Source organism: Boleophthalmus pectinirostris, unplaced genomic scaffold (assembly GCF_026225935.1).
Source record: "Boleophthalmus pectinirostris isolate CB_2022bp ecotype Guang Dong unplaced genomic scaffold, ASM2622593v1 HiC_scaffold_8, whole genome shotgun sequence".
In the NCBI taxonomy this organism is placed as follows: domain Eukaryota; kingdom Metazoa; phylum Chordata; class Actinopteri; order Gobiiformes; family Gobiidae; genus Boleophthalmus; species Boleophthalmus pectinirostris.
Genome location: NW_026571515.1, coordinates 15,848,197 through 15,872,394, shown reverse-complemented (window position 1 = coordinate 15,872,394; position 24,198 = coordinate 15,848,197). Strand labels below are relative to the sequence as shown.

At 38.9% G+C, this 24,198-nt stretch overlaps 1 protein-coding gene across 1 annotated transcript; it reads left to right on the top strand.

The window, feature by feature from the left end:
* The first annotated feature begins 955 nt into the window (after positions 1-955).
* On the top strand, positions 956-23,919 carry hdac6 (histone deacetylase 6). Its single transcript, XM_055166298.1, is given in 29 exon segments — positions 956-985; positions 1,413-1,523; positions 2,429-2,572; positions 3,275-3,360; positions 3,436-3,520; positions 5,146-5,186; positions 5,796-5,892; positions 6,959-7,056; positions 7,749-7,853; positions 8,075-8,143; positions 9,365-9,491; positions 10,528-10,593; positions 10,670-10,729; positions 11,223-11,312; positions 12,403-12,509; positions 12,590-12,657; positions 13,989-14,136; positions 14,216-14,344; positions 15,124-15,292; positions 16,067-16,272; positions 16,768-16,960; positions 18,359-18,508; positions 20,093-20,264; positions 20,353-20,485; positions 20,487-20,622; positions 20,700-20,960; positions 21,340-21,486; positions 22,155-22,283; positions 22,780-23,919. Coding segments are annotated over 28 exon segments (3,357 nt in total). The 5' UTR covers positions 956-985; positions 1,413-1,451; the 3' UTR covers positions 22,849-23,919.
* Positions 23,920-24,198: the final 279 nt, after the last annotated feature.

Sequence of the window (24,198 nt, the reverse complement as noted above, 5' to 3'; positions counted from 1 at the left end):
CACCAGCTCGCCGCCGCTCCCCGTGGGCAATGCCAGAGAAATGGAGGGTCCAACCCCTTCAAGGAGTTGGGTACCAGAGCCCAAGCTGTGCGTAGGAAGTGAGGCCCGACTATATCTAGCCGGTATCTCTCAACCTCCCGCACAAGCTCAGGCTCCTTCCCCCCCAGCGAGGTGACATTCCACGTCGCCACAGCCAGATGCTGTGTGTGCGGAGCAGGCCGTCGGGACACCCGTTCCTGACCGCCGCCCAGTCCTCTATGCACCCGACCCCTATGAACCCCTCTGCAGGTGGTGAGCCCACTGGAGGGTGCACCCACGTCGTCCTTTCGGGCTGAGCCCGGCCGGGCCCCGTGGGCAAAGGCCCGGCCACCAGGCGCTCGCATTTGAGCCCCAACCCCAGGCCTGGCTCCAGGGTGGGGCCCCGGCTGCGCCATACCGGGCGACGTCACGGTCCTCGATATTAAACTATTAAATTGGGATTTCTTTATTTGTTATTTTGTATAAGTGAATCAAACATGTGCTTTTATGTTTTATTCAAGGCATTTAAATGGTGTTTTTTAAACTGTCTCCAATGGCATAACACTAAAAAAAGATAATTTAATTAATTAAATTACACTTATTTTCACAGTAACACTACTGTATTTGAAAAAGTAATTAACTGAATTACAGAAGGCTACCTAAGTACTTAACTCAGTTACACCACACAACAATAATATTCTAAAGATCTCTCCTGTCCATAAAACCAAAACAATTAACCATGAAAACAATATTGATCCAATATTCAAATTTATTACAAGCATTTCTCTAAAAACTACAGCCCTTTCCAATATGGCGTCTATTATCAACGCATTGCGTCACTATTCTGCGCCGCGTCTGTCTGACATCATGTGTGCGAGACAGTTGTGTGTACAGTTCGCGCTCACAGCTGCAGCTGCTCTAAAAGCAAATGAACAAATAGTTGAGAAAAAACAAGATTAAATCATTGGTGAGTAGAAATGAACACCCACGTCTTTATTCACGCATCAAACGGATATTATATATGGATACGAATAGGTTACGGACATATTTGAAGCTATTTTAATTCCAATTGTTTTGCTTGACTATTTGACTATTTTGCATATTCATTATTAGTAGCAGTTATAGAGCTGTGTAGAGACAATGACATATAGACTTGCATTTTTAACCATGAAGGATAAGATTTAAGTTACCTGAATTGTAAACTGTGTCATTCACATCTTTAAATAATAATATTTTATTATTTAATAGCCATGTTCATTATAGGAATATGCTGCAATAATTATAAAATAGGTATACATGATTCATACACAGGCGTTATATGTGGAGAAAATTGGTGATCATGTAATAAGTCTTATAAAGCAGTTGTTTTATCAACACTATTATTTATTCAGTAGTATATAAATGTCTTCTTTCAGTTTGACCCCTGTTGAAAGATGTCCTCCAGGTCAGATCCTTCTGATTCTGGACCTAAGTCTGTCAGACGGTCCCCACGTTTCTCTCCACAGGTTTGTTTTGAATCTTCTACCCTATCCATAAATCCGACATCAGCATAAATTATTATGAATAAGTGAAGTGTATTTTCCAAATTACAAAAACATTTAAAAAACAGTGGCTATTTTCACATGCACATTTGATTATTATCTGATATTAGACATTTAAGATTATTTAAATGAAATTCAAACCTCAAAATTTGAACTGAGTAATCAGCCCCGGGGGCCCATGATCACAGAAAAATTAAACGATTTTGCAGTTTGCATGTCAAGTTTAATAGTCTTATAACACACAAAAACAATAATGATCTGATTGCATGTGCATATAACCACAGCCAGTGACGCATTAGGTTTACATGTGTATTGTGTAACTTTTCTGGTGGAGGGTTTGTCAATTGCTTTTCTCTGTGGAGATGTTATTGCTTTGTATGAAATGTTTCACAGTATGGCATAAAACTTTACTATCTTAATGGAGGCCAAACCAGACAGTTACAGGTAAGATCTGTGGAAAGGTGACCCAGCTCATAGTCAGAATAATTGTTTTTCAAGGCATTTTTGAGCAATTAAATTACCTGTATTTGAATAAATGTAAAGTAGAGCTGTTTAATGTCATACTGTGGAACATTCTAAGCAGAGCAATCACATATATATAGAAACAAGCAGGTGACGGCCCCCCAACTAGAAAGTTACAGACTGCACCTTTAATCAGTTGTTTAAACTCATCATAACAAACCAGCAGCCTCTATCAGCATCACCATAAAGAGGGCCTCAAATTAAAATCGCCTCCTGTATTTGCATGTGTTTCTGTTTATGATTATCTCCTGCGAATGATCAACTTGGACTCTGCCCTGAACATTTTTTTTTTCTCACATGTTTGTACTGCAGTTATTTTCATGTAAAAGTGTGTTGTCTGATTTAAGGGAACAAACAGCAGCTTTGTTGGAGAATCAACCAAAGGAAACTCTGACAGTAAAGGAGGAGGCAGACTGCAAGAGGCGAAGAGGAGAGGAAAGATGGAGAGAGAGCAGAGAGAACAGGAGCTCAACCAGAAGCTACAGCAACTGGTAAAGAACTTGACTAATAACTACACTACAATAAAAGCTTGGCCAAAATTTAAGATATAAACACATAAATCTATCAGAAAATGACAAGTTATCTTAAAATAAACTATCTCTAGACTAGAATTAATCCAATTTAGAGCTAGTAAGTAGATAGTAAATCTGAAAACAAGATAAATAACCTGATTTAAGTTTTAAAATATTCAGTTTCAACTAATGATTCATAAGTTAAGATGTTCAATGTGTTTTTTGCTACTGTCATGAACTAAAAAGTATTGTTTTATTTAAGTTAAAGGGCCCACATTATGCTATTTCTGATCTATGTTATAATGTTGCTTCTTCAACAAAAACTTACTTGAAATTGTGTTTTGTTTCAATCATACACCTTCAACACACAAACACTGTCAGTTCTTCTCTCAAACTGCAAACACTCTGTTCCACCTTGTGATGTTAATACTTTGGAGACGTAGACAGACTAATAATAAAGGGTTACTCTAACGTGTGAGTGAAACAAAACACAATTCTGATGAGTTACACTGCTCCACCAGGACTATCACAAGGTGGAACAGTTTTATAACATGGCTTAAAACTCACAAGAGTAAATTTAGCGTAATATAGGACATTTTTCCAAGTATTTCACACTAAAATTTGAAATATGTCCCTTTTATATATTATTTTGTTCATGTTAACATTGCATTATACTTCCAGGACCTGTCGAGTCGATCAGCTGCTGTAGGTACTGGACTAGTGTATTCTGAAGAGTTCACCAAACATAGGAACCTCTGGGACACAAGGTAAAATCCTGTTATAATACACAATCTTTCACTATACTTTTATGTGTGTACTGTATTTTAATTTGCGATGTTTAGTCACCCAGAATGTCCGGAGAGACTGCAGAAGATTGTGGAGGAGCTGGAAAAACAGGAACTGCTTAGTCGCTGCACCAGAATCCAGGTAAAAAAACAAAACAAACAAAACACCTTTAAATGCCAGTCTGCTTCATACTGGATTTAATTAGTGACAGGAAATTGTAGCTGCTATAACTCCAGCGATTGAGTATCCATTTGAGCAACCACTCTATGATAATGACTATTTAATGTTAAAAGCGGACCTTGCTAAAGTACAGGAGGAACTTGGCTTTAATGTGCTCCACAAAGTTACTCTTATCCTAACACGGAATAAAACCCTTGCCCAGTGTAGTGGACCAAACAGAAAGGCAAAGACAAGGTATAAAAATAAATTAAAAAAAATAAATAATAAAGTGAAAAAAAAAGATAATATAACAAAGGCTCAAATTAGGTAAATCATTGACAAAAAAGCCAGGATCAACTGGGGTAACTCATATCAAACTGAACAGAACAAAACTAACCCAACCAGAAAAAGGAACAGCGGTGTTTAAATACAAAAGCTGCCGTTTAATTCAATAAGCTGATGACTTAAATATCCCCTCTCTGAGTGTGTTCATATGAATTTGAACATATGAAAACGCCGTTGAAGCTGTAAAACAGTTGTAATCTGTAGACGCTCCACTTGACTTCCTCATCACTCTCTCCCTCCCACTTTCACCCGTCATAATACCAAATTCATATTGGCTATATTTGGAAGTTCAGAGGACGTTTCTAACCAAATATATATTCATGATCATCTTAATTACTGTATTTTCTGGGCTATTGGACGCGCTCTTAAGCCTCCAACCCCATCAAAAAACGACTGCGCGCCCCACAATCCAGAGCGCTCTATACACAAATCCACTCGGGTGTCCCAGAACGACTTCAGTAAACTACAAAGCCGCACCACCCGCAGCACACGCAAACACACACAGAGCAGACAGCGACCGCACAGCGAAAAACAACCGCAGCCACACTCATCACTCCACGCTTACGAGGAGTGGAACTGAGTCACTGTGAACACGGCAACAATCCAGCGGTCCCAGACAGCACCCTCCCTACACGCCACAACTGAACAAAGCCCAGAGTCACCATGAACGTGCCAAACAAAGTCCAACTGACCCATCTAACTGCTGTGTTTCGTTTAAAGTCCGGTGCGGTTTATTTGTGAATAAAGTTTGAAAATAGACCATTTTATGATAGTGCGCTTTATAATCCAGAGCTCCTAATAGTGCAGAAAATACGGTATTTGGATTATGACAGAATTGTAGCATATTCACAATTTTGTCAGCTTCCATAAAATATTGCAATAAATATCGTACCATGAGATGTATATCGTGAAAATATCGTATCAAGAGATTTGGATATCGTTACACTGGCTTCATTATTTGGAAACAATTTTTAACCAATATTCGAAGCGCACAAATGTACGAAATATTCTAAGGTCACTGGAGAACAGTTGGGTGAAATAAGCAAAGCACTATGTAAGATGCTTTGACCACAATATAAGCTATGCGATCACATTTATGTATTTAATCAGATAATAAATACATACTGGAATGACAAGAGACCAGAAATTAGATGGGCCCAGTGTGTTTTAAAAGTTTCAAATGCTTGTTCTCTCCTTTTTAAGTGTCTCTGCCAGTGTGCTTTCTTTATTACATTCTCTTTTTAATATCTTTTTATGTTCAGCCACGAGAGGCAACGGAAAAAGAACTGCTGCTCATTCACTCGTGAGTTTCGTTTGTATTCTGGGTTAACTTTTTTACATAGTTTAGACACTGTATATATGTGTTAAAGGGTACATACATATGTTACTCTGTTTTCTGAATATTGTTTCCTCATCACAAACATCCTTTGACTTTAGGCTGAGTCCTTCTCTCAATCAGAAAACACTCTGTTCCACCTTGTGAGGCCATGTTGTAATACAGGAGGTCCTCCACTGTGTTTTTAAACTCCATACACCTTCACTAGAATCATCTGGATCATTTCAGACCAGGATTTGCCTATCTCTACTGAGCTAAATATAAAAGGAGCTGTTCACCTGAAAACTACTACTTGGTGACTTCATAAGGTGAAACAGAGCATTTTGAGCTTTGGAGATGTAGACAGACTAATAATAAAGGGTTACTCAGACATGTGTAAATGAAACAAAACACAACACCAGGTATGTTTTTGAGGAGTTAACATTATTATAACATGGCTAAGAGCTCACAAGAGTTAATCATGTGAAATATAGGATTATGCAGAATTAAAGATCTATTAGCTACACATTTGATATTATTACTTTATGATGCCATTTAATTTAATGAAATAACGCTATTGTTTTTTCTTGTCTGTAGGCAGAAGTATGTGGATCTGATGCGCTCGACCCAAACAATGACCGAGGCTGAACTGAGATCTCTGTCAGAAAAATACGACTCCGTTTATCTCCATCCGGTGAGATGCATTTAAAGGTGCACTCTGTAACTTTTCTGATGGAGGGCCCATCACCTGCTTCTCTCCACGTAGACTTTTCCAGGACATTATACTTATTTATCTCTACAGAAACAGCTAGAGACACCACAGGGCCAAGTTACTTGTCAAATCTGCGGAGAGGCGAGCCCATTCTCAGAATGCATGTTTTTAGATCAATAAAAAACATTGTTACCAGTGGATACATTTATTGCCATACCAGGATATTCTAGACAAAGCAGCCAGGGTTCTCACAGTCTTAGAAATCCAGGAAATGTCATGGAAATTGAAAATTCAATGAAAGTTTTGGAAAAGTCATGGAATTTTCATATCTCTTTCACACAACTACAGTGTTCTGTTAAGTTTTCATTAGGCTATTATGATTATTTCTGAACGTCTGCACCTTTTGTTTAAAAGAGACGACAATAAATGCACTGACAGTATTTTAAATGTTAAAAAACTATAAAACCAAACCATAAGGTGAGTGGAAAGAGTAAACATTTCAAATTTAGCCCTAAAAGTATGATCAATTCTACACATGTAGGTGCTGTAAAGTCATGGAAAATTCACTTTAGGTCATGAAAAAGTCACGGAAAAGTTTTTATATTTTGTCAGTGAAAAAGATTGGGAACCCTGAAAAACATCTCCACGGAGACAAGCAGGTGATGGACCCAGCACCAGAAAAGTTGCACAGTGCCTCTTTAAAAACCTTTTTCTTTTTTTAAATCCTGTTTTTATAATATTTAATGTTTTTGGAGGACGCAGGCTGTGAATGGTTGCCTTATTTCAGTCAATCTGTCACTGTAATCGAAACATAACAGTAGACTTTAGACTAGACTCAGTTTTGGAGTAACTCTACATTTGAAACAGTAACAGTGTCACTGTGGTAAAATAAATGATCTATTATAAACGGTATTATAGTCTGAGGCACACGACTGCATTAACCAGCCCCGTTTTATACATTAAAGGACTTAGTGAAGTTTTTCCACTGTGATCCTGATGAACATCTGACCTGAAGCACTCATTTTCTGTTATACTTCAACCTGCACAGGACACATTTTCTGTAGCGGCTCAGGCTGTGGGCTCCGTCCTGCAGCTCGTCGACAGAGTCCTCTCCTCTGAACTCAGAAATGGATTTGCTCTGATCAGGTACAACACACAGACTGACGCTGATACTGAAACATCCAGAGACTAAGATCAATGAGTTAAACTCTAACAACTGGACTTACTTTGATTTTTGTAGTAGTAGTAGTAGTTGTTGTATTAGTTGTTGTAGTAGTTGTTGTAGTAGCAGTAAGGAGTAGTAGTAATTGTAGTTGTAGTAGTTGTAGTAGCAGTAAAGAGGAGCAGTGGTAGTAGTGGCAGAAAGTATTAGTAGTGACAGTAGTAGTAGTAGTAGTAGTAGTAGTAGTAGTAGTAGTAGTAGTAGTAGTAGTAGTAGTAGTAGCAGTAGCAAGAGCTAGTGGCAGTCATAATAGTAGTAGTTGTAGTTGTAGTAGTAGCAGTAAGGAGAAGGAGTGGTGGTAGTAGTAATGACAGTAGTAGTCGTAGTAATAGTGGTAGTAGCAGCAGTAGCAGCAGTAGTAGCAGTGAAATTTGTAGTAGTTAAATTTGTAGTAGTAGTAGCAGTAGTTAAATTTGTTTGTAGTAGTAGTAGTAGCAGTAGTTAAATTTGTAGTAGTAGTAGTAGTAGTAGCATTAGTTAAATTTGTAGTAGTAGTAGAGGAAGTCCAGTTGTTTTAGTTTAACTCATTAATAACAGTTGCCGCATTATATTTTACTATGGCATTTATGATTTTCTGTTGTCCTGTGGTTAAGTTGTTTTCCTGTTTTTCTCTCAGACCTCCAGGACACCACGCTCAGAGAGACCAGGCCAACGGCTACAGTGTGTTTAATAATGTGGCCGTAGCTGCTCGATACGCTCAGACCAAGCACAGAATCCACAGGTAAACCAGCTGTTATCATTTACAAAGACAAGATAATTAAAGGTCGTATATTACACAAAACTGACTCTTGTGAGCTCTAAGCCATGTTATAATGTCAGGAAACAACATTATAAATCAGGAAATTATGTAATATGGGACCTTTAACTCGTGGCTGTAAGTCTGAGTGCTTCAATCATTCAGTCAAAACTTCATTAATTTTTTTCGTCTTTTTGTTTTTACAGAGTTCTCATCGTGGACTGGGATGTGCATCATGGGCAGGGCATCCAGTATAGCTTCCAGGATGACCCCAAGTAAAGATATACAGCTGTATTATATATTTGATTTGTGTTTGGAAAGTTTCAGTTTGCATTTCAGGTGCAATTAAAACATAAATCAATACATAGGCCACGATACGATAGATGTCACGATACAGTGAGGTTTTGATTCGATACGATTCAGTACGATATATTTCAAATCAGTTCGATACAGTTCAACAAAAAAATAAAGCCTAACTCATGGCTGTCTTTGTTAAACCACTTGTGCAAATTTAATATGAAACATGCCCATTTTAATCATCAAAACAGTGAAAATGTCAAATATACTGCATAAAAAAGTTTCCTTCCTCCAAACAAGAGACAGAACTGTATCTCTCTAATTCATTTCAATATCGACAGGCAATAATTATCGTGTGCACATTTTCTTTGCAAAAGTGGGGAGATTTAAGCCATTTTTATTTTAAAATTGGTTTACTGCGATACTGCTGTGTGTCATGGGTATAACGTAGTTTCAATGTTATTGCTTATTGCAATAATTTTCTGTATATCGTGAATTTGTCAAATCAAAATTCTTATTGTGACAAGGTTCGTGTACCATTCGTTCTTTTGAATTTCACTTAAGAATGAAAAACAATAAAATGGGAAAACAGTTTTCGTTTTAGTGTCAAAGAAACAAAAAGATTTCAACCTCTATTTCAAATATTTAATTTAATGTTTATTTCAAATAACACCAATCAAAAAACAGTCTGGGTGCCTATTTTAATTTTGATATTTTATTCTCTCTGGTTTATTTGCCCTGGAAGTTCTGCTGCTAGAAGGACTTTTTTTGTTGTTTTGTGAACAAACATGTTGAGAAACAAGTAGCAGCGATAAAATTTGTTAAACTGACACCATTATAGATCCATAGTTGAGTAGCAGAACTTTCGGGGCAAATAAACCAGAGAGAATAAAATATCAAAATTAAAATAGGCACAGAGACTTTAAACTTTAAATTAAATATTGGAAATAGAGATCAAAATCAGTTTTTTGTTTGACACTAAAATGGAATAATGAAATAACAAACAGTTTTCCCCTTTTACTATATTTTGTTCTTAATTGAAATTCAAAAGAACCAATGGTACAGGGACCTGGCTTTCCTGCTGCTCAGATTTCTTCTCTGAAAATGACCGTGGAATACTGTTTTGTCCTGTTACTTTGTTAATGCCACAGAAATAGCTGCAGTGAATTCTGATTATTTTTCTCCAAATCTTGTTTCAGTGTTCTGTACTTCAGCATTCACCGCTTTGAGCACGGATCATTCTGGCCTCATCTTTCTGAGTCAAACTCCGATTTTACGGGAGACACAAGAGGAGCCGGACGAAACATCAACTTGCCCTGGAACAAGGTCTGCATTTATCAATATTACAAAGGTGCACGGTGTAACTTTTCTGGTAGAGAATGTGCCACCTTTTTGATTTGATGAAGATGTTAAGTTTTTCCCCAGAATGTTCTACACGATGGAATTTAATTTAGCTATCTCCATGCAGACGAGCCGGCCACATCACCAGGCCAAGTTCAATTCAATTTTATTTTTTTCCACAATTTTAAATTATCCCACAAAGCACACCTTTATACATAAACATAAATATGTACATGTATTTGACATATATTATGTCTGCCATATGTGTTAACTGTGAAAAAAAACATGGACTCCCAAAGAAACTGGGCAACCTTGTGTATATGGGTCCATCACCTCGGCGTGATTAATTTAGTGACTTGACAGGTTCAGTTTTGGTTAAATTACAACCACAGACAAGACAATAAATTAATAATAATAATGATAATAATAGACGCAAAAGGAAAACAAAAACAAACAATATAAAACAGATTAAAATAAGTGAAAGAGAAGAAAAAAGAAATATAATAAAAATGAAACAAGAACATTTTAATAAATTAAATTAAGTAAAGGGTTCTGTATCTTTACCTTTTTCTTTTAGATTAATTAGATTAGATTAGATTTAGGTTATTTTGTTTTATATTTAACTAATTAATTTTATTGTTTCGATTTATTTCTATATGGGTTTGAAAAAATAAATATGGCACTGCAGACCTGTATTATGTGCAATGAGAAATAACCATGCAAAGAAGAACAAAAGGTTACAGGTCAGATCTGTGGAGAAGTGGGTCCATTCACAGTAATAATGCATGTTTTTACTGCTGTTTTGAGAAATAAGAACAACTGTAATTGAATAGATACACTATAGATTTGTTTAATGCCATACTGTGGAACATCCCAGGTGAAGCAATAACATTTTCAAGCTGATGGCAGACACTCCACCAGAAAAGTTGCACAGTTCACCTTTAATAGGGAGATCACATTAGAAGTCTATTTTTATTTAAGAATGCAGTAACATAATTCATATAAATTCACTCTCCTTCAGACTGGAATGACTGATGCAGATTACATTGCTGCTTTCTATCATCTCCTGCTTCCTGTTGCGTACGAGGTAAAAAAGGACTGTAATAAAACCTGTCATTATAAACTCTTTCAGTGAAGTCTATAAAGAATGTTTTGTATTCCAGTTCCAGCCTCAGTTGGTCCTGGTTTCCGCTGGTTTTGATTCTGCAGAAGGAGACCCAAAGGTAAAATACGACTGTCAATGCTTATTTAGTTTCAGGTTGAAATTATATATTTAAAGGGCTCATATTACGCTGTTTTCTGATCTACTGTATGTTAAAAAGTTGTTTTCTCATCATAAACAAACCTGGAGTTGTGTTTTGTTTCATTTACACATGTTTAATTTAGTTTAATATGCAGGCTTCTCTCAAACAAAAAACACATTTCTATACACCTTCACTAGAATCATTTGTATAATTTCAGTCCTGGAATTGCCGATCTCTACTAAACAAAAGGTAAAAGGTAGCTTGTTTTATGAAAACTACCACTACATGACATCACAGGGTGGAGATGTAGACAGACTAATAATAAAGTGTTACTCAAACTTGCGTGAATGAAAGGAAACACAACTCCAGGTATGTTTTTGAGGAGGTAACAGTGTTCTAACATGGCTTAAAGCTCAGAAGGGTAAATTTTGTGTAGTATAGGACCTTTAATGCTTTGTTCTTTTCTTTCCAGGGCGAGATGTGCGTCAGTCCTCAGTGCTTCCAGGTTCTAACACGTCTTCTCATGAGTTTAGCTGAAGGACGCATCATTCTGGCTCTAGAGGTAAATCAAAACCAAACCTAAATTTTAAGATGGGGCATTATGTAGGAATGGGACAATAAACAATAACATCATGTGAGTTTATATGATATGATTCTGCCCAATGCTCAGTGTCAAAAATGAAACGTATTGTTACATGTTAAAGGTGCACTGCATAACAATTCCAATGAAGGGTCAATGGAAATGTTATCGCTTTGTCTAGAATATTCCACAGTATCAATTAAACCTGTCCATCATGTGGGAGACAAGCAGGTTACAGCATTACTCTACATTACAGGTCAGATCTGTGGAGAGTCGCCCCATTCACATAAGGAATTAATACATTTTTGAGCAATAGAACCACCCATAATGAATAAATGCTAGATGGAAATGTTTAATATCATATCATGAAACGTGCGCTCTTAAGGCTCTAACCCTATCAAAAAATGACCACGCGCCCCGCAAGCCAGAGCGCCCTATACACGAATCCACTCGGGTGTCCCAGCATGACTTCAGTAAACTACAAAGCCGCACCACCCACAGTGCACGCAAACACACACAGAGCAGACAGCGACCGCGCAGCGAAAAACACACGCAGACACACTCACTACTCAACGCGGACGAGGAACGGAAAGAAGGAACGAACTAAAAAGCGAGTGCAATGTGCCACTCTGAGCCACAACTGAACAACTAAGTCACTGTGAACTCGCCGACAATCCAGCGGTCCCAGACAGCACCCTCCCTACACGCCACAACTGAACAAAGCCCAGAGTCACCGTGAACCTGTAGAACAAAGTCCCACTGACCCATCCAACTGTTGTGTTTCGTTTAAAGTCCGGTGCGGTTTATTTGTAAAAAAGTTTGAAAATAGACCATTTAAAGACAGTGTGTTTTATAATCCAGAGCGCCTACTAGCCCGGAAAATATGGTAGGTTGCACCCTACAACAGAAAAGTTTCGCAGTGCACCTTTAATATGTTGTTTTTGGAGAATACAGCATTTTCAAACCAACAAAAGGTAACATGGTGATCTAAATTTGTTATGTGTTAACAATGTGTACTACCCCCTCTTTAAGTAATGATTCCTATAATTAATAATTTCTGATGTGCCTTTAGGGCGGTTATAACTTGGCACAAACAGCAGTTTGCGCTGCAGCCTGTGTGAAAGCTTTCCTGGGTGGAGCCTGTCCCCCCCTGTCTCTACCCACTGCTCCCTCCGACAGGTATTCCCATTAAGTTACAAGCAAAGGATGGCACATTTTCATATTACATTGTTTATTAACTATATATCTTTACATTTTAGTGCTCTGGAGTCTATATCTCAGACCATTAGCTCCCTTTATCCTTATTGGGCTTCTCTCCAAGTCCTGGGTAGGTCCTGTTTTAAAACATCCTTTATTATTCAAACCTGACTCTTGTGAGCTTTCAGCCATGTTATATATTGTTACCTCATCAAAAACATACCTGGAGTTGTGTTTTGTTTCATTCACACATGTTTAAGTAACCCTTTATTATTAGTCTGTCTACATCTTCAAAGCTCAAAATGCTGTTCCACCTTGTGATGTCATGTAGTGGTAGTTTTCATTTTACCTTTAGTTCAGTAGAGATTGGCAATTGCAGAGACAACACAAGTTTATTTGTATCGCATAATTTCAATTTGTACACAAAGTAATTCAAAGTGCTTTACAGAATAAGAAATGCATTAAAATCACAATAAAAACAAACCAAAACGTAAATAATCATCATAAAATTAAAAGGAGAGAGAGACTTTAAATTAGAGAGAAGAGTGCAACATGAAAAATGAAAACCTTTCAGACATACGCACAGCTAAACAGAACTGTTGTGAGCCTGGATTTAAACAGCATCAAAGTGGAGGCCTGTCTCACATCTACAGGAAGACTGTACCAGGTTTTAACTGCATAAAACTGAAACTCTGACTCCCCGTTTAGTCCTGTTAGTTTTGAGTTGATGTGGCTGTTAAAGTTCAAGTCTGAGTCCATTATTACCCCTAGATTTCTAGCCTGATTTGAAGGTTTTAGAGAGAGAGACTGGAGGTGACTGCTGACACTGTCTTTTTGTTTCTGTGGGCCAAAGACTGTGACTTTTGTCTTGTCTGAGTTTAGCTGGAGAAAGTTGTTTTGCATCCACACAGTGATCTGTTGGATGCAGTGGCAGAGTGAGTCCACTGGTCCATACGCCTCTGCTGCCAGTGAGACATAGATCTGAGTGTTGTCTGCATAATTGTGGTAGGACACATTATTGCTGTGTATTAACTGGCCTAACGGCAGCATGTAGAGACTGAACAAAAGGGGGCCCAGGATCGACCCCTGGGGCACCCCATAGATCAGGGCCATGTGATCTGAGACACAGTTTCTAGTTTCAACAAAATACTTCCTGTCTTCTAGATAGTACTTGAACCAGAATCCAAATTATCAACATGGTTCTAATGAAGGTGTATGGAGTTTAAAAACACATTGGAGCACTTCCTGCATTACCACATGACATCAGAAGGTGGAACAGAGTATTTTCAGTTTGAGAGAAGAACTCAGTCTAAATATGGAAGGTTTGTGAGTTAAACATGTGAAACAAAACCCCAGGTATGTTTGTGACGAGGAAACAACATTATAACATAGATCAGAAGTTAGTGTAATATGGGTCTTTAAACTGCAATAAAAATGATGTATAATAAAAAAAATTTGTAGAGGGATGCTCGGTCTCTGGTGCTGAGGTATTGAGGGAATCGACCAATCAGGGAAGCTCGTGTTGCCCAAGTCCCGCCTCTTCAGTATCCACAAAGACTGGACTGGTTTATGATGAGAAGATGATGGAGCACCTCAATATGTGGGACAGGTAAGAACATTGTATTTGTGGCAAAGAAATTTATCTAATGATTATGGATTTTTAAACTTTTTTCTTTTTTTTTTTTCAGACATCATCCAGAACAACCACAGAGAATTTCAAAGATCTACTCTCGACATCAGCAGCAGGGTCTGGAGCAACGCTGTGAGAGACTCGAGGTCCGACTGGCGACAGAGGAGGAGCTCCTGATGTGCCACAGGTAAAAATAAACCAGGGTCTTAATCAGGTCTATACCAGAACTATACCAAGACTATACCAAGTCTATACCAGGACTATACCAAGACTATTCCAAGTCTATACCAGGACTATACCAGGACTATACCAAGACTATACCAAGTCTATACCAGGACTATACCAAGTCTATATCAGGACTATACCAAGACTACACCAGGACTATACCAAGACTACACCAGGACTACACCAGGACTATACCAGGACTATACCAGGACTAAGAATATAGCTCATAAATACCTAGAAAAACAGACATTCTGACTGTGAGCGGGGTTGCCTCTCCACAGATCTGACCTGTAACTTTTTCTGAGTTGGTCTCCATTGAGATAGAAAGGTTTAATGCCATATTGTGAAACATTCCAGACAAAGCGATTTACATCTCCATTAAGAAAAGACCCTCCACCAGAAAAGCACCTTTAAGATAGAACTAAAAAACTAAAACTAACTAAGTTAAACAGGACCTAAATAAGGGCCCTCCCCCAATGTTTCTATCTTTCCACTTGAAATGGATCTCGTCCACTAGGTCTTCCTCATTTGACCGTTTTGTGATGTAGCCACCTGTTAAGTCTGGATTAAGATGCCACTCACTGCTTTATCAGCCACTTATCCTCATCTGAAAGCTGTTGGTGTAAGAGGGTATCAGATTGAGTTTAAGTACATAGCGCAAGGCAACAGGGACTTATTTTTCACACTGGGACTAAACCAAGACCTCACCAGGACTAACCCAGCGTGTGTGTTGTTTTCTAGTGCAGATCACATCGCTCGTATGAAGTCCACCTCTGATCTGAAGCCCAGAGACTTGTTCAAACTGGGGGAGGAGTTTAACTCAATCTTCCTGAATAATCAGAGTTATGAGTGTGCTCTGATGGCGGCAGGCGGCTGTTTCAGGGCTGTGGAGGCTGTGCTCTCTGGACAGGTGAGACACACTCACTGCTACAAAAAGGCGCCTTTCAGAGCACTCAAGGACACCGTACAAACAACAATTAAGACACACAATAAATTTTTTTTAAACTATCAAACAGTACAGGACAGGTTGTAAGACATGTGTTTTGTGTCTGGATTTGAAAGAAGGAGCAGAGAGGAGGAGCAGAGGGAGCGGGAGTGTGTGGTGACACAGAGGAGATCACAGAGATACTAGGTGGGGGCCAGATTGTGAATAGATATAAAGTTGAGTAACACAGGGGTCCCCAACCCCCGGGCCATGGGTCGTTTGGTTCTGGGCCGCAAAAGCGCAAACCCCTCCTCCTGTACGCCGTGCAGACCGTCCCCTCTTACCAAACATCACGCGGACAGTCATCTCCTCCCGAACCGGCTGCACCATTAAACCAGAACTAAACAGAACTAAACCAGGACTAAAACAGGTCTAAAATTAATCTAAAACCATGACTAAAAGAGGCTTTAGCCAGGACTTAACCATGCCACGTGGACCGCCTCCTCCCATACTCCCTCCAATCCCCTCCGGTCCGTGAAATATGGCCTGATATAAAACCGGACGGTGCCGCATAACGTAACGGAATCTTGAAGTGAATTCAGAGTTGAACCAGAAGCCGGTGGAGCTGCTGGAGCACTGGAGTGATGTGGTTCTTGTTATGAGTCAGGCAGTTTATTTCTGTAGGAATTGTACTTATTACTGAGTGGAAATTGCAGCAAAATCCAACTCTACAGAGACTTTTTCTTGTTTTTTCTGCAGGTCTCTAATGCTGTGGCCATAGTGCGCCCTCCTGGACACCACGCAGAGAAGAGCTTCCCCTGTGGCTTCTGCCTCTTCAACACAGCGGCTCTTACAGCTCGATTTGCTCAGAAAGTTTCAAACAATCCTTCATTACGGGTCCTGATTCTGGACTGGGACGTTCACCATGGCAACGGGACGCAACACATATTTGAAGATGACGACAGGTGAGCTCCCGTTCCTTCTGTTGCTTTTTCCAGCTCCTCCTTTTTGCCTCCATATGCAGACACAGGAATTTTTAAATGTGCACTGTGTACGTTTTCAGCTTGGGTTTCCACCACTACGCTATTGGTTTGCCTGTAATGTTCCACAATATTGTGTTAAACTTATATAAGATGCATTTATCCAGTTATGGGTGTTTTTATTGCTCAAAAATAACTTTAAAAATATGTATTCTGACTGTGAGTGGGGTCACCTCTTCACAGATCTCACCTGTAAATTGGCCTGGTGGCATCTCCTGCTTGTCTCAGTGGATACTGATAAGTTCAATGCCATACTTTGGAACATTGTAGGCAAAGCAATAACATCTGGATGGAAACAAGCAACTGGCGGCCCTCTACCAGAAAAGTTATAGTGCACCTTTTAATCTTGCCCCACATCTCCCTTTAATAAAATCAGTAATGAACAGTAAAAAAAGTAACGCCCTTCCTCTCTCTCCTCAGTGTGTTGTACGTATCACTTCATCGCTATGACAATGGCAACTTCTTCCCCTCCTCGTTGGACGCTGCGTGTGACAAAGTGGGCGTGGCCAGAGGGGCGGGCTTTAATGTGAACGTGGCCTGGAGTGGAGGGAGGATGGGCGATGCAGACTATATCGCCGCGTTTCACAGAGTCGTCATGCCCATCGCCACCGAGGTAGATACAGACACTTTCAACAGTCATCTGCCCTTTCATTGTCACCTCTTACACATAAACAATGTATAAGCAGCAAAGAACTATTATAAAATTTGGAAGGTGAACAAAAGATGGCATCGCATTGTTTCCAATGGCCTGTGCTCATTGGCGCATGGGTCCAAAAATAATTTTCTTCCACATTTACTTCCTTAATATGAGCAAGCTCCTCCCACCCATGTGGCGTCTGCAACTTGAACGGTGTGGAGGGTTTGGACCAATCAGAGCGAGAGCTGCTGGAGTGGAGCTAGCTTGGACTCAGAGCAGGGCTAGGCTAAGTCTTACAAAACTAACTTTTAGGCACTTCGAGGATTTTTTTTTTAATTGGGTAATTTTGCAGCATTACAAAACAAAAACAAAACAGACCTCAACTACATGGATCATGACAGAAAGGGTCCAAGCTAAAGCAAAAGTACCAAACCCTATTAAATTATAACAGAATTCCATGAAAGAAAAGATAGCAGCACATGAACAACAAGTTTGCATTTACAACTGTACATATAAGAGACAAAATATAAATTAAAACACAATACAAATACAGTCACTTAATAGAATCACAGAATCACAAAATAGAAAAGAATCCCTACAAAATCTGACCGTTGTGAAAGTTATCGATGCCCTGTGAGCTAAACACGGGCAGATTGAATTCCTAAAAAATACATTGCGCTTCTAGTTGGTCTCGAGCCGGGACAGAGGAGGAGTGTCTTATTCAGTTTTTCTTATAGATCCATGATAAGCAGTTAAAACTTCATAACACACGGCTCTAAGTTGTTTAATGCACTTGTACCACGGCTACAAACTGAAATGTCTCACTTGTGAATGTGAAAATCCTGCTCACTGTCTGTAAATGTCTAAAATATCAGTTATTTCAGTGTTTTAAATGAAAGGATAGTCCCTACATTCTACTCACAGCAGTTAAAGACACACTGTGTAACTTTTTTGCTGGAGGGTCCACCATCTGCTTGTCTCCATGATATTATTGCTTTGCCTGGGATGTTCCATACAGCGACATTATACAGATAAATCTTGCAGTTTTAGATTATAGGAGTATTTATGTATCAAAACTACTACAAAAACATGCATTATTACTAAGAGTGGGCCCACTTCTCCACAGATCTGACCTGTAATTTGCCATGGTGTTGTAGCTGCTTAGACATAGTTAAATTAAATGCCATACTGTAGAACATTCCTGGAAAGAAAATAACATCTACTTGAAGTCAAAAGATGATGGACCCACCACCAGAAAAGTTACCCAGTGCACCTTTTAAGCACCCTTGGTAGGGTGATGTGATAATGAAAAACATTTATAAAAGCCTGAATAGATAATATATTGTAGTAGAACACAACTCCTGTTTGTTTCAGTTCAACCCAGATCTGGTCCTGGTCTCGGCTGGGTTTGATGCGGCGCGTGGAGATCCTTTAGGAGGCTACAATGTGACTCCAGAGGGATACGCCCACCTCACTCACCTTCTGTTAACTTTGGCCTCTGGGAAACTAGTCATGATCCTGGAGGTAAGGCTCGGGTTTAGTTTTAAATTACACTTTATTTTACACTGTTTGTACAATTCAGTTTTGTTTTTTTGTTCATTCTTACTCAACGTGGGTTCAGACTTAAAATGTCCATATTACGCTATTTTCTGACCTAAAGCTCTATTTGCATGGGATAAGTACAACCTGGGGACGTCTGGTAATTTGCAAATTACCGTTCCACTTCTGTGTTACTTGCAGCACATTCACAGGGATAAGCGAAGTGCGTAAATTTCTCTTTTTTACTGACATTGACTGAGATTGAAAGAGGAAAAAAACACAGAAAGAAAAAAGCAGGCAAGTACAACAGCAAACACTGAGATGCAGATTCAAGCAGGACTAGTATTATCACCGGATGTCTGTGTTTGGCAAAATTTAGTAGGTAATTTGCTGTGGAATTTTTACTTTACAAATTACAGACATGGCGCATTCGCACGGGGTAAGTGAAGTCCCTAAATTACTCTACTTTAATTACTTTTTTTTTTTTTTTTACTGACCTTGACTGAGATTGAAATAGAAAAGAACACGGAAAGAAAAGCAAAATCGAAAAGGCACACAATTACAACACTGAAATGCAGATTTGGGACCAGACATCTTTGTTTGGCAAAGTACATTACCTTATTTTCTGATCTAAAGCCCTATTTGCACGGGATAAGTAGAACCTGGGGACGTCTGGTAATTTGCAAATTACCACCCCACCTCTGTGTTACTTGGAGCACATTTGCAAAGGATAAGCAAAGCCCATAAATTACTTTATTTTACTGGCACTGACTGAGATTGAAAGAGAAAAGAACGCGGAAAGAAAAGAAAGAGATGGAAAAGGTGCACAGTTACCACAACAAACACTGAGATGCAGATTTGGGACTAGTATCACCGGACATCTGTGTTTGACGAAATATAGTAGGTAATTTGCAATGGAATTTTTACTTTACAAATTAAAGACATGGCTCATTCACACGGCATTAAAATCTCAGGCATGCTCCGTAGTTATTACAAATCACCAAAGGTCCACAGGTCATAATTATCCCGTGTGAGTAGGTCTTATGTTATAATGTTGTTTCCTCATCAAAACATACCTGGAGTTGTGTTTTGTTTCATTCACACGTTTGACACACAAACCCTGCATAGTTAGGCTTAGTTCTTCTCTCAAATGGAAAACACCCTGTTCCACCTTGTGATGTCATGTGGTAATACAGATAATGTTCCACTGTGCTTTAAACTCCACACACCTTCACTAGAATCGTTTGGATAATTTTCAGGTCTGGAAATGTAGCTGTTAACTTGAAAACTACCTTTACATGACATCGCAAGATGGAACCCCCTCGAAAACAAGATGGTGACACATCTCAAGGGGCTTATCCTCCAAACAAATAAATTAAAATTCAAACAGAGCATTTTGAGCTTTGAAGATGTAGACAGACTAATAATGCAGGATTACTCTAACATGTGTGAATGAAAAAAAAAGCACAACTCTTCTGTTTTTGAGGAGGTGACAACATTATTACGTGACTTAAAACTCACAAGAGTCAATTTTGTGTAATATAGGACCTTTAACCTTGTTGTCTTCAGGGAGGGTACAACTTGACGTCTATCTCTGAGTCCATGGCCTTCTGTACTTCTGTGTTACTCGGAGACCCGCCTCCATCGATCCTGTCCCCGCCTCCTCATCACAGCGCTGTGGCGACCATCAACGAGGTCATCAGACACCACGCTCCCTTTTGGAAGTCACTGCGGATACACAGTTAGTGAAAACCAGGAGATTTTGTGATCCTTCCTCGAAAGATGGTTCCATAATATATTTCATTGACCTTTTTAACCTCTCACTCTAGTCCCAGATTCGGTGCGCGAGTCATTGCCATCCCCAAAGCATCGTGGGAAGCGCAGTTCTAAAGGAAAAGGCAGGAAGTCTGATCAGAGCGACAAACCTCCACTTCCTCCCTCAGACCTGGAGCAACTCACGCGAACTGGCCGGATTAGACATCACGCAGACTGCTGCTGTGGGCGGGGCCAGACCAAAGCTCCGCCCCAGCTCAGGAAAACCAAACAATCAGAGAGAGGAGAAGGCGGAGTCATCAGAAAAGAGTCAGTCAGAGTCACAGGTGAACCTACGTTAGATCTGATATAGTATAGAAATATTCAGACCTGCTGTTTTAACCATGCTTTTTCTATGTTTTAGGTTGTTGCTGCCACTGATTCAGATATGCCAGAGTCCTCACCTGTGAAAAGGGAGGAGTCTGAATTCTCACCTGTGAAAGGGGAAGGATCTGAAGGCTCACCTGTGAAAGGGGCGGAGTCTCAACCCTTACCTCTGAAAGGGGAGGAGTCTGAACTGTCACCTGTGAAAGGGGCGGAGTCTGCTGCCAAGTCGGAGGCAGCTGGAGCCTGTGGTTGGTCCAAGATAAACTTACAGGTGTCATATGAAGTGGAGATGGGCGGAGTAAGAATTGACTCTATTTACACATTCAAGCCGCATCTCAATTCTCTTTCCTCGCTTCCTTCTCCTTGATTCCTCTCCTCAAACCTCAATTTTTCAAAGTCAATCAATTGTGTCATCTTAAGAAATATCCCAAAAAAACACGGAAGGAAGGAGTAAACATGAGGGAGGCTTCAGGAGGTAGACATGAGATAAAATAATCAGACTTTATTGATCTCAGTGAGGAGTTTATGTCCTTGTTTCTCCTTTTGGGTGGGACTTCCTCACCCATTTCCTGCCAAATTGAGGAGAAGAATCCAAGATAAAGAAGCGGGGAAACCAAAATGAGATGCGGCCAATGAGGGGTTTATCCACAGTTCTTATAAATTCTTTTCCCTTCCAGGACACCTTGTTTGTGGTGGACCCTCTTCCCTGGTGCCCTCATCTAGACTCTGTCAAACCGCTGCCCCCTGGTGGTCTGAACGTGTTCAAACCCTGTGAGGACTGTGGCTCTGAGGTGGAGAACTGGGTCTGTCTCACCTGCTACAAGGTAAAAAGGCCCGGCTTATTTAAATGATAAATGATATATTTGTGTATGAGGCTGGGATTCCACTTGACTAGAAATAGAAATAATGGGTCAAATTAATGTTGCACTTTTTTCTGATTTATGCTGTAATATTTCGTCATCAGAAACATACCTGGAGTTTTGTTTTGATTCACTCGCACATGTTTAACACACAAACCTTGCATATTTAGGCTGGATTCTTCTCTCAAACTGAAAACACTCGACCACCTTGTGATGTCATGTGATAATACGGAAGGCGCTCCATTGTGTTTTTATACTCCATGCACCTTCACTAGAATAATTTGGATGATTTCAGCCCTAGAATTGCCAGTCTCTACTGAACTGAAGGTAAAAGGTAGCTGTTAACTTCAAAACTACCACTACATGACATCACAAGGGGGAACAGAGCATTTTGAGCTTTGATGTAGACAGACGAATAACAAAGACTTACTCAAATGTGTGTGAAGACGAATAACAAAGACTTACTCAAATGTGTGTGAATGAAACAAAACAGGGATGCCGGTCTGTATGTGAAGGGATGACAGAATTGTAACATGACTTAAAGCTCACAAGAGTCACTTTTGTGTAATATAGCACCTTTAATAGCGGTATGAACTGTGGATTGTTGAGTTATGATTTAAAATCTGTGTCAGGTTTTCTGCGGCCGATACGTGAATGAGCACATGGTGATTCATGGAGTCACAGCAGAACATCCTGTGGTTCTGAGCTACGCTGATCTGTCTGTGTGGTGCTACCTCTGCGAATCCTACATCCACAACCAGGTACAGCTGCTACTGCTACTCTCACTACTCAGATCATCAGAGCAATACTGTTTCAGCCTGGAGAGACTCAGACAGACAAGAGAAAACATTTTTAGTTTTATGTAATGAAGGACATGTCTAATTAGATGATGTTTAGGAGAGGAAGGTGATGATGAGAGGATGAGGAAAGTGTTGAGCTCTTACTTTGAGTACATTTCACTGGACATGTAAAATTATCTGTCAGTGGAACAAGGGTTTTTATACTTTAAATAGGAAAGTACATCTTCATTCGTAAAAGTTAAGGAAAAATAACTCTTTGCTCTGAAAATTAGCTTGAATCGAGAAAAAAAAACAATACAATCTCCTCACGTTAAGTTAAATATTCTTAATTTGAGTAACTTACCTATTTGTGACTTTTTCAGTATAAAAGATCCAATCGTACTGAAACTGGCATTTAGTTCTGTTGTCTCTGAAACACACCATTCTAATCTGTCTTTTATTTTTAATTTTTTTATAGATTTTATTTGAAGCCAAGAATGCAGCTCACTGGGCAAAATTTGGAGAAGAGGTTCCACCCTGGACTTAAAACCAAACTCTCTTAAAACCTTACAATTATTCTCGTCTTTTTATATGTTATCACCTCAAATACTGTGTGAATGGACTTTTTCTGAGTGTTACCATGGAAAATGGACCCACCAGCAGCTTTTACTGAAATCTCCAGCAGTTTTTGGGAATTTTAATTTAAAGTGACATTCTGAAGAGCTTATGAACAAAAAAACTGTCAGTATTCATTATAGTATTATTGCTAGAAACTGTCTCATGCAATAAGCCCCAGAAGTATTAGAGTTTAGAGCAGACCTGGGCCTTTTCTTAGTTTAAATCCTAGTGTAGACTTTATTTCCACCAAAACAAAACAAAAATGGAAAAGCTTTTATTTATTATATTGAAGTTCCATTTGAGGACCAGGCTCTAGTCTAGAGAACTTGGCATTTTTATGTCTGGATTTTATTTACTTTGATTTTAATTTGAATTTAAATAATATTGTTTTAAAATATTTAAGTTGTACATTCAAAATATTCTTTGAACAAGCTCATTTAAAGGGGCTACATTACATTATTTTCGAATGTTATAGTGTTGTTTCCTCCTCACAAACAGACCTGGAGTTTTGTTTTGTTTCATTCACACATTTTTAACAAATAAATCCTCCACATTTAGGCCCCACTGTGTTTTTAAACTCAAGACACTTTCACAAAAAATAGTTCGGATAATTTCAGCCCTGGAATTATCAAAGGTAAAACAGACAAATAACTAAACTAACTAAAAAAAATAAATTAATGTTTTTGAGGAGGTAACAACACTCTAACTTGGCTAAAAGCTCATGAGAGTCAGTTTTGTGTAATATAGAACCTTTAAGTTACTGGTTCAAATACCTCTCAGCTAAAATCATTCGTAGGTCGAGAGCGAAAACCCTGTGTAGTATTTGTATCTGTAGAAGCCTCAAATGCCTCCTTCAGTTTTGAGATCTTGGTTCTGACTCTCGGTTGTTATGTTAGTGTAGCTGTAACAGAGGCCTGTGTTTTCTGTGCAATATTCTCTCATGGTTAGAAAAATGCTGAACCTTTGTACTTTACAGAGATTAAACTTTCAAATGCCGTTAGTACCTTTTCTCTTTTTAATTACATTTTAAAAAATCAGTATAGTTTTATTACATGTAGTGTCACTGTACTTTTGTAGGCATAATTTGTTTTTTGAGTTTTTCATTTTTAATTAATACTTTAACCTCCAAAGATACAAGAACAAGATTTAGGACATACTTTCATAACAGAGACAATAACATATTAATTTATTTATTTATTTATTGCTCGTGCTATTATTTTGTTGGCATCAATTTAAAGAGAACAACAAATCTGAAAATTAACATAAATACTTATTTCTA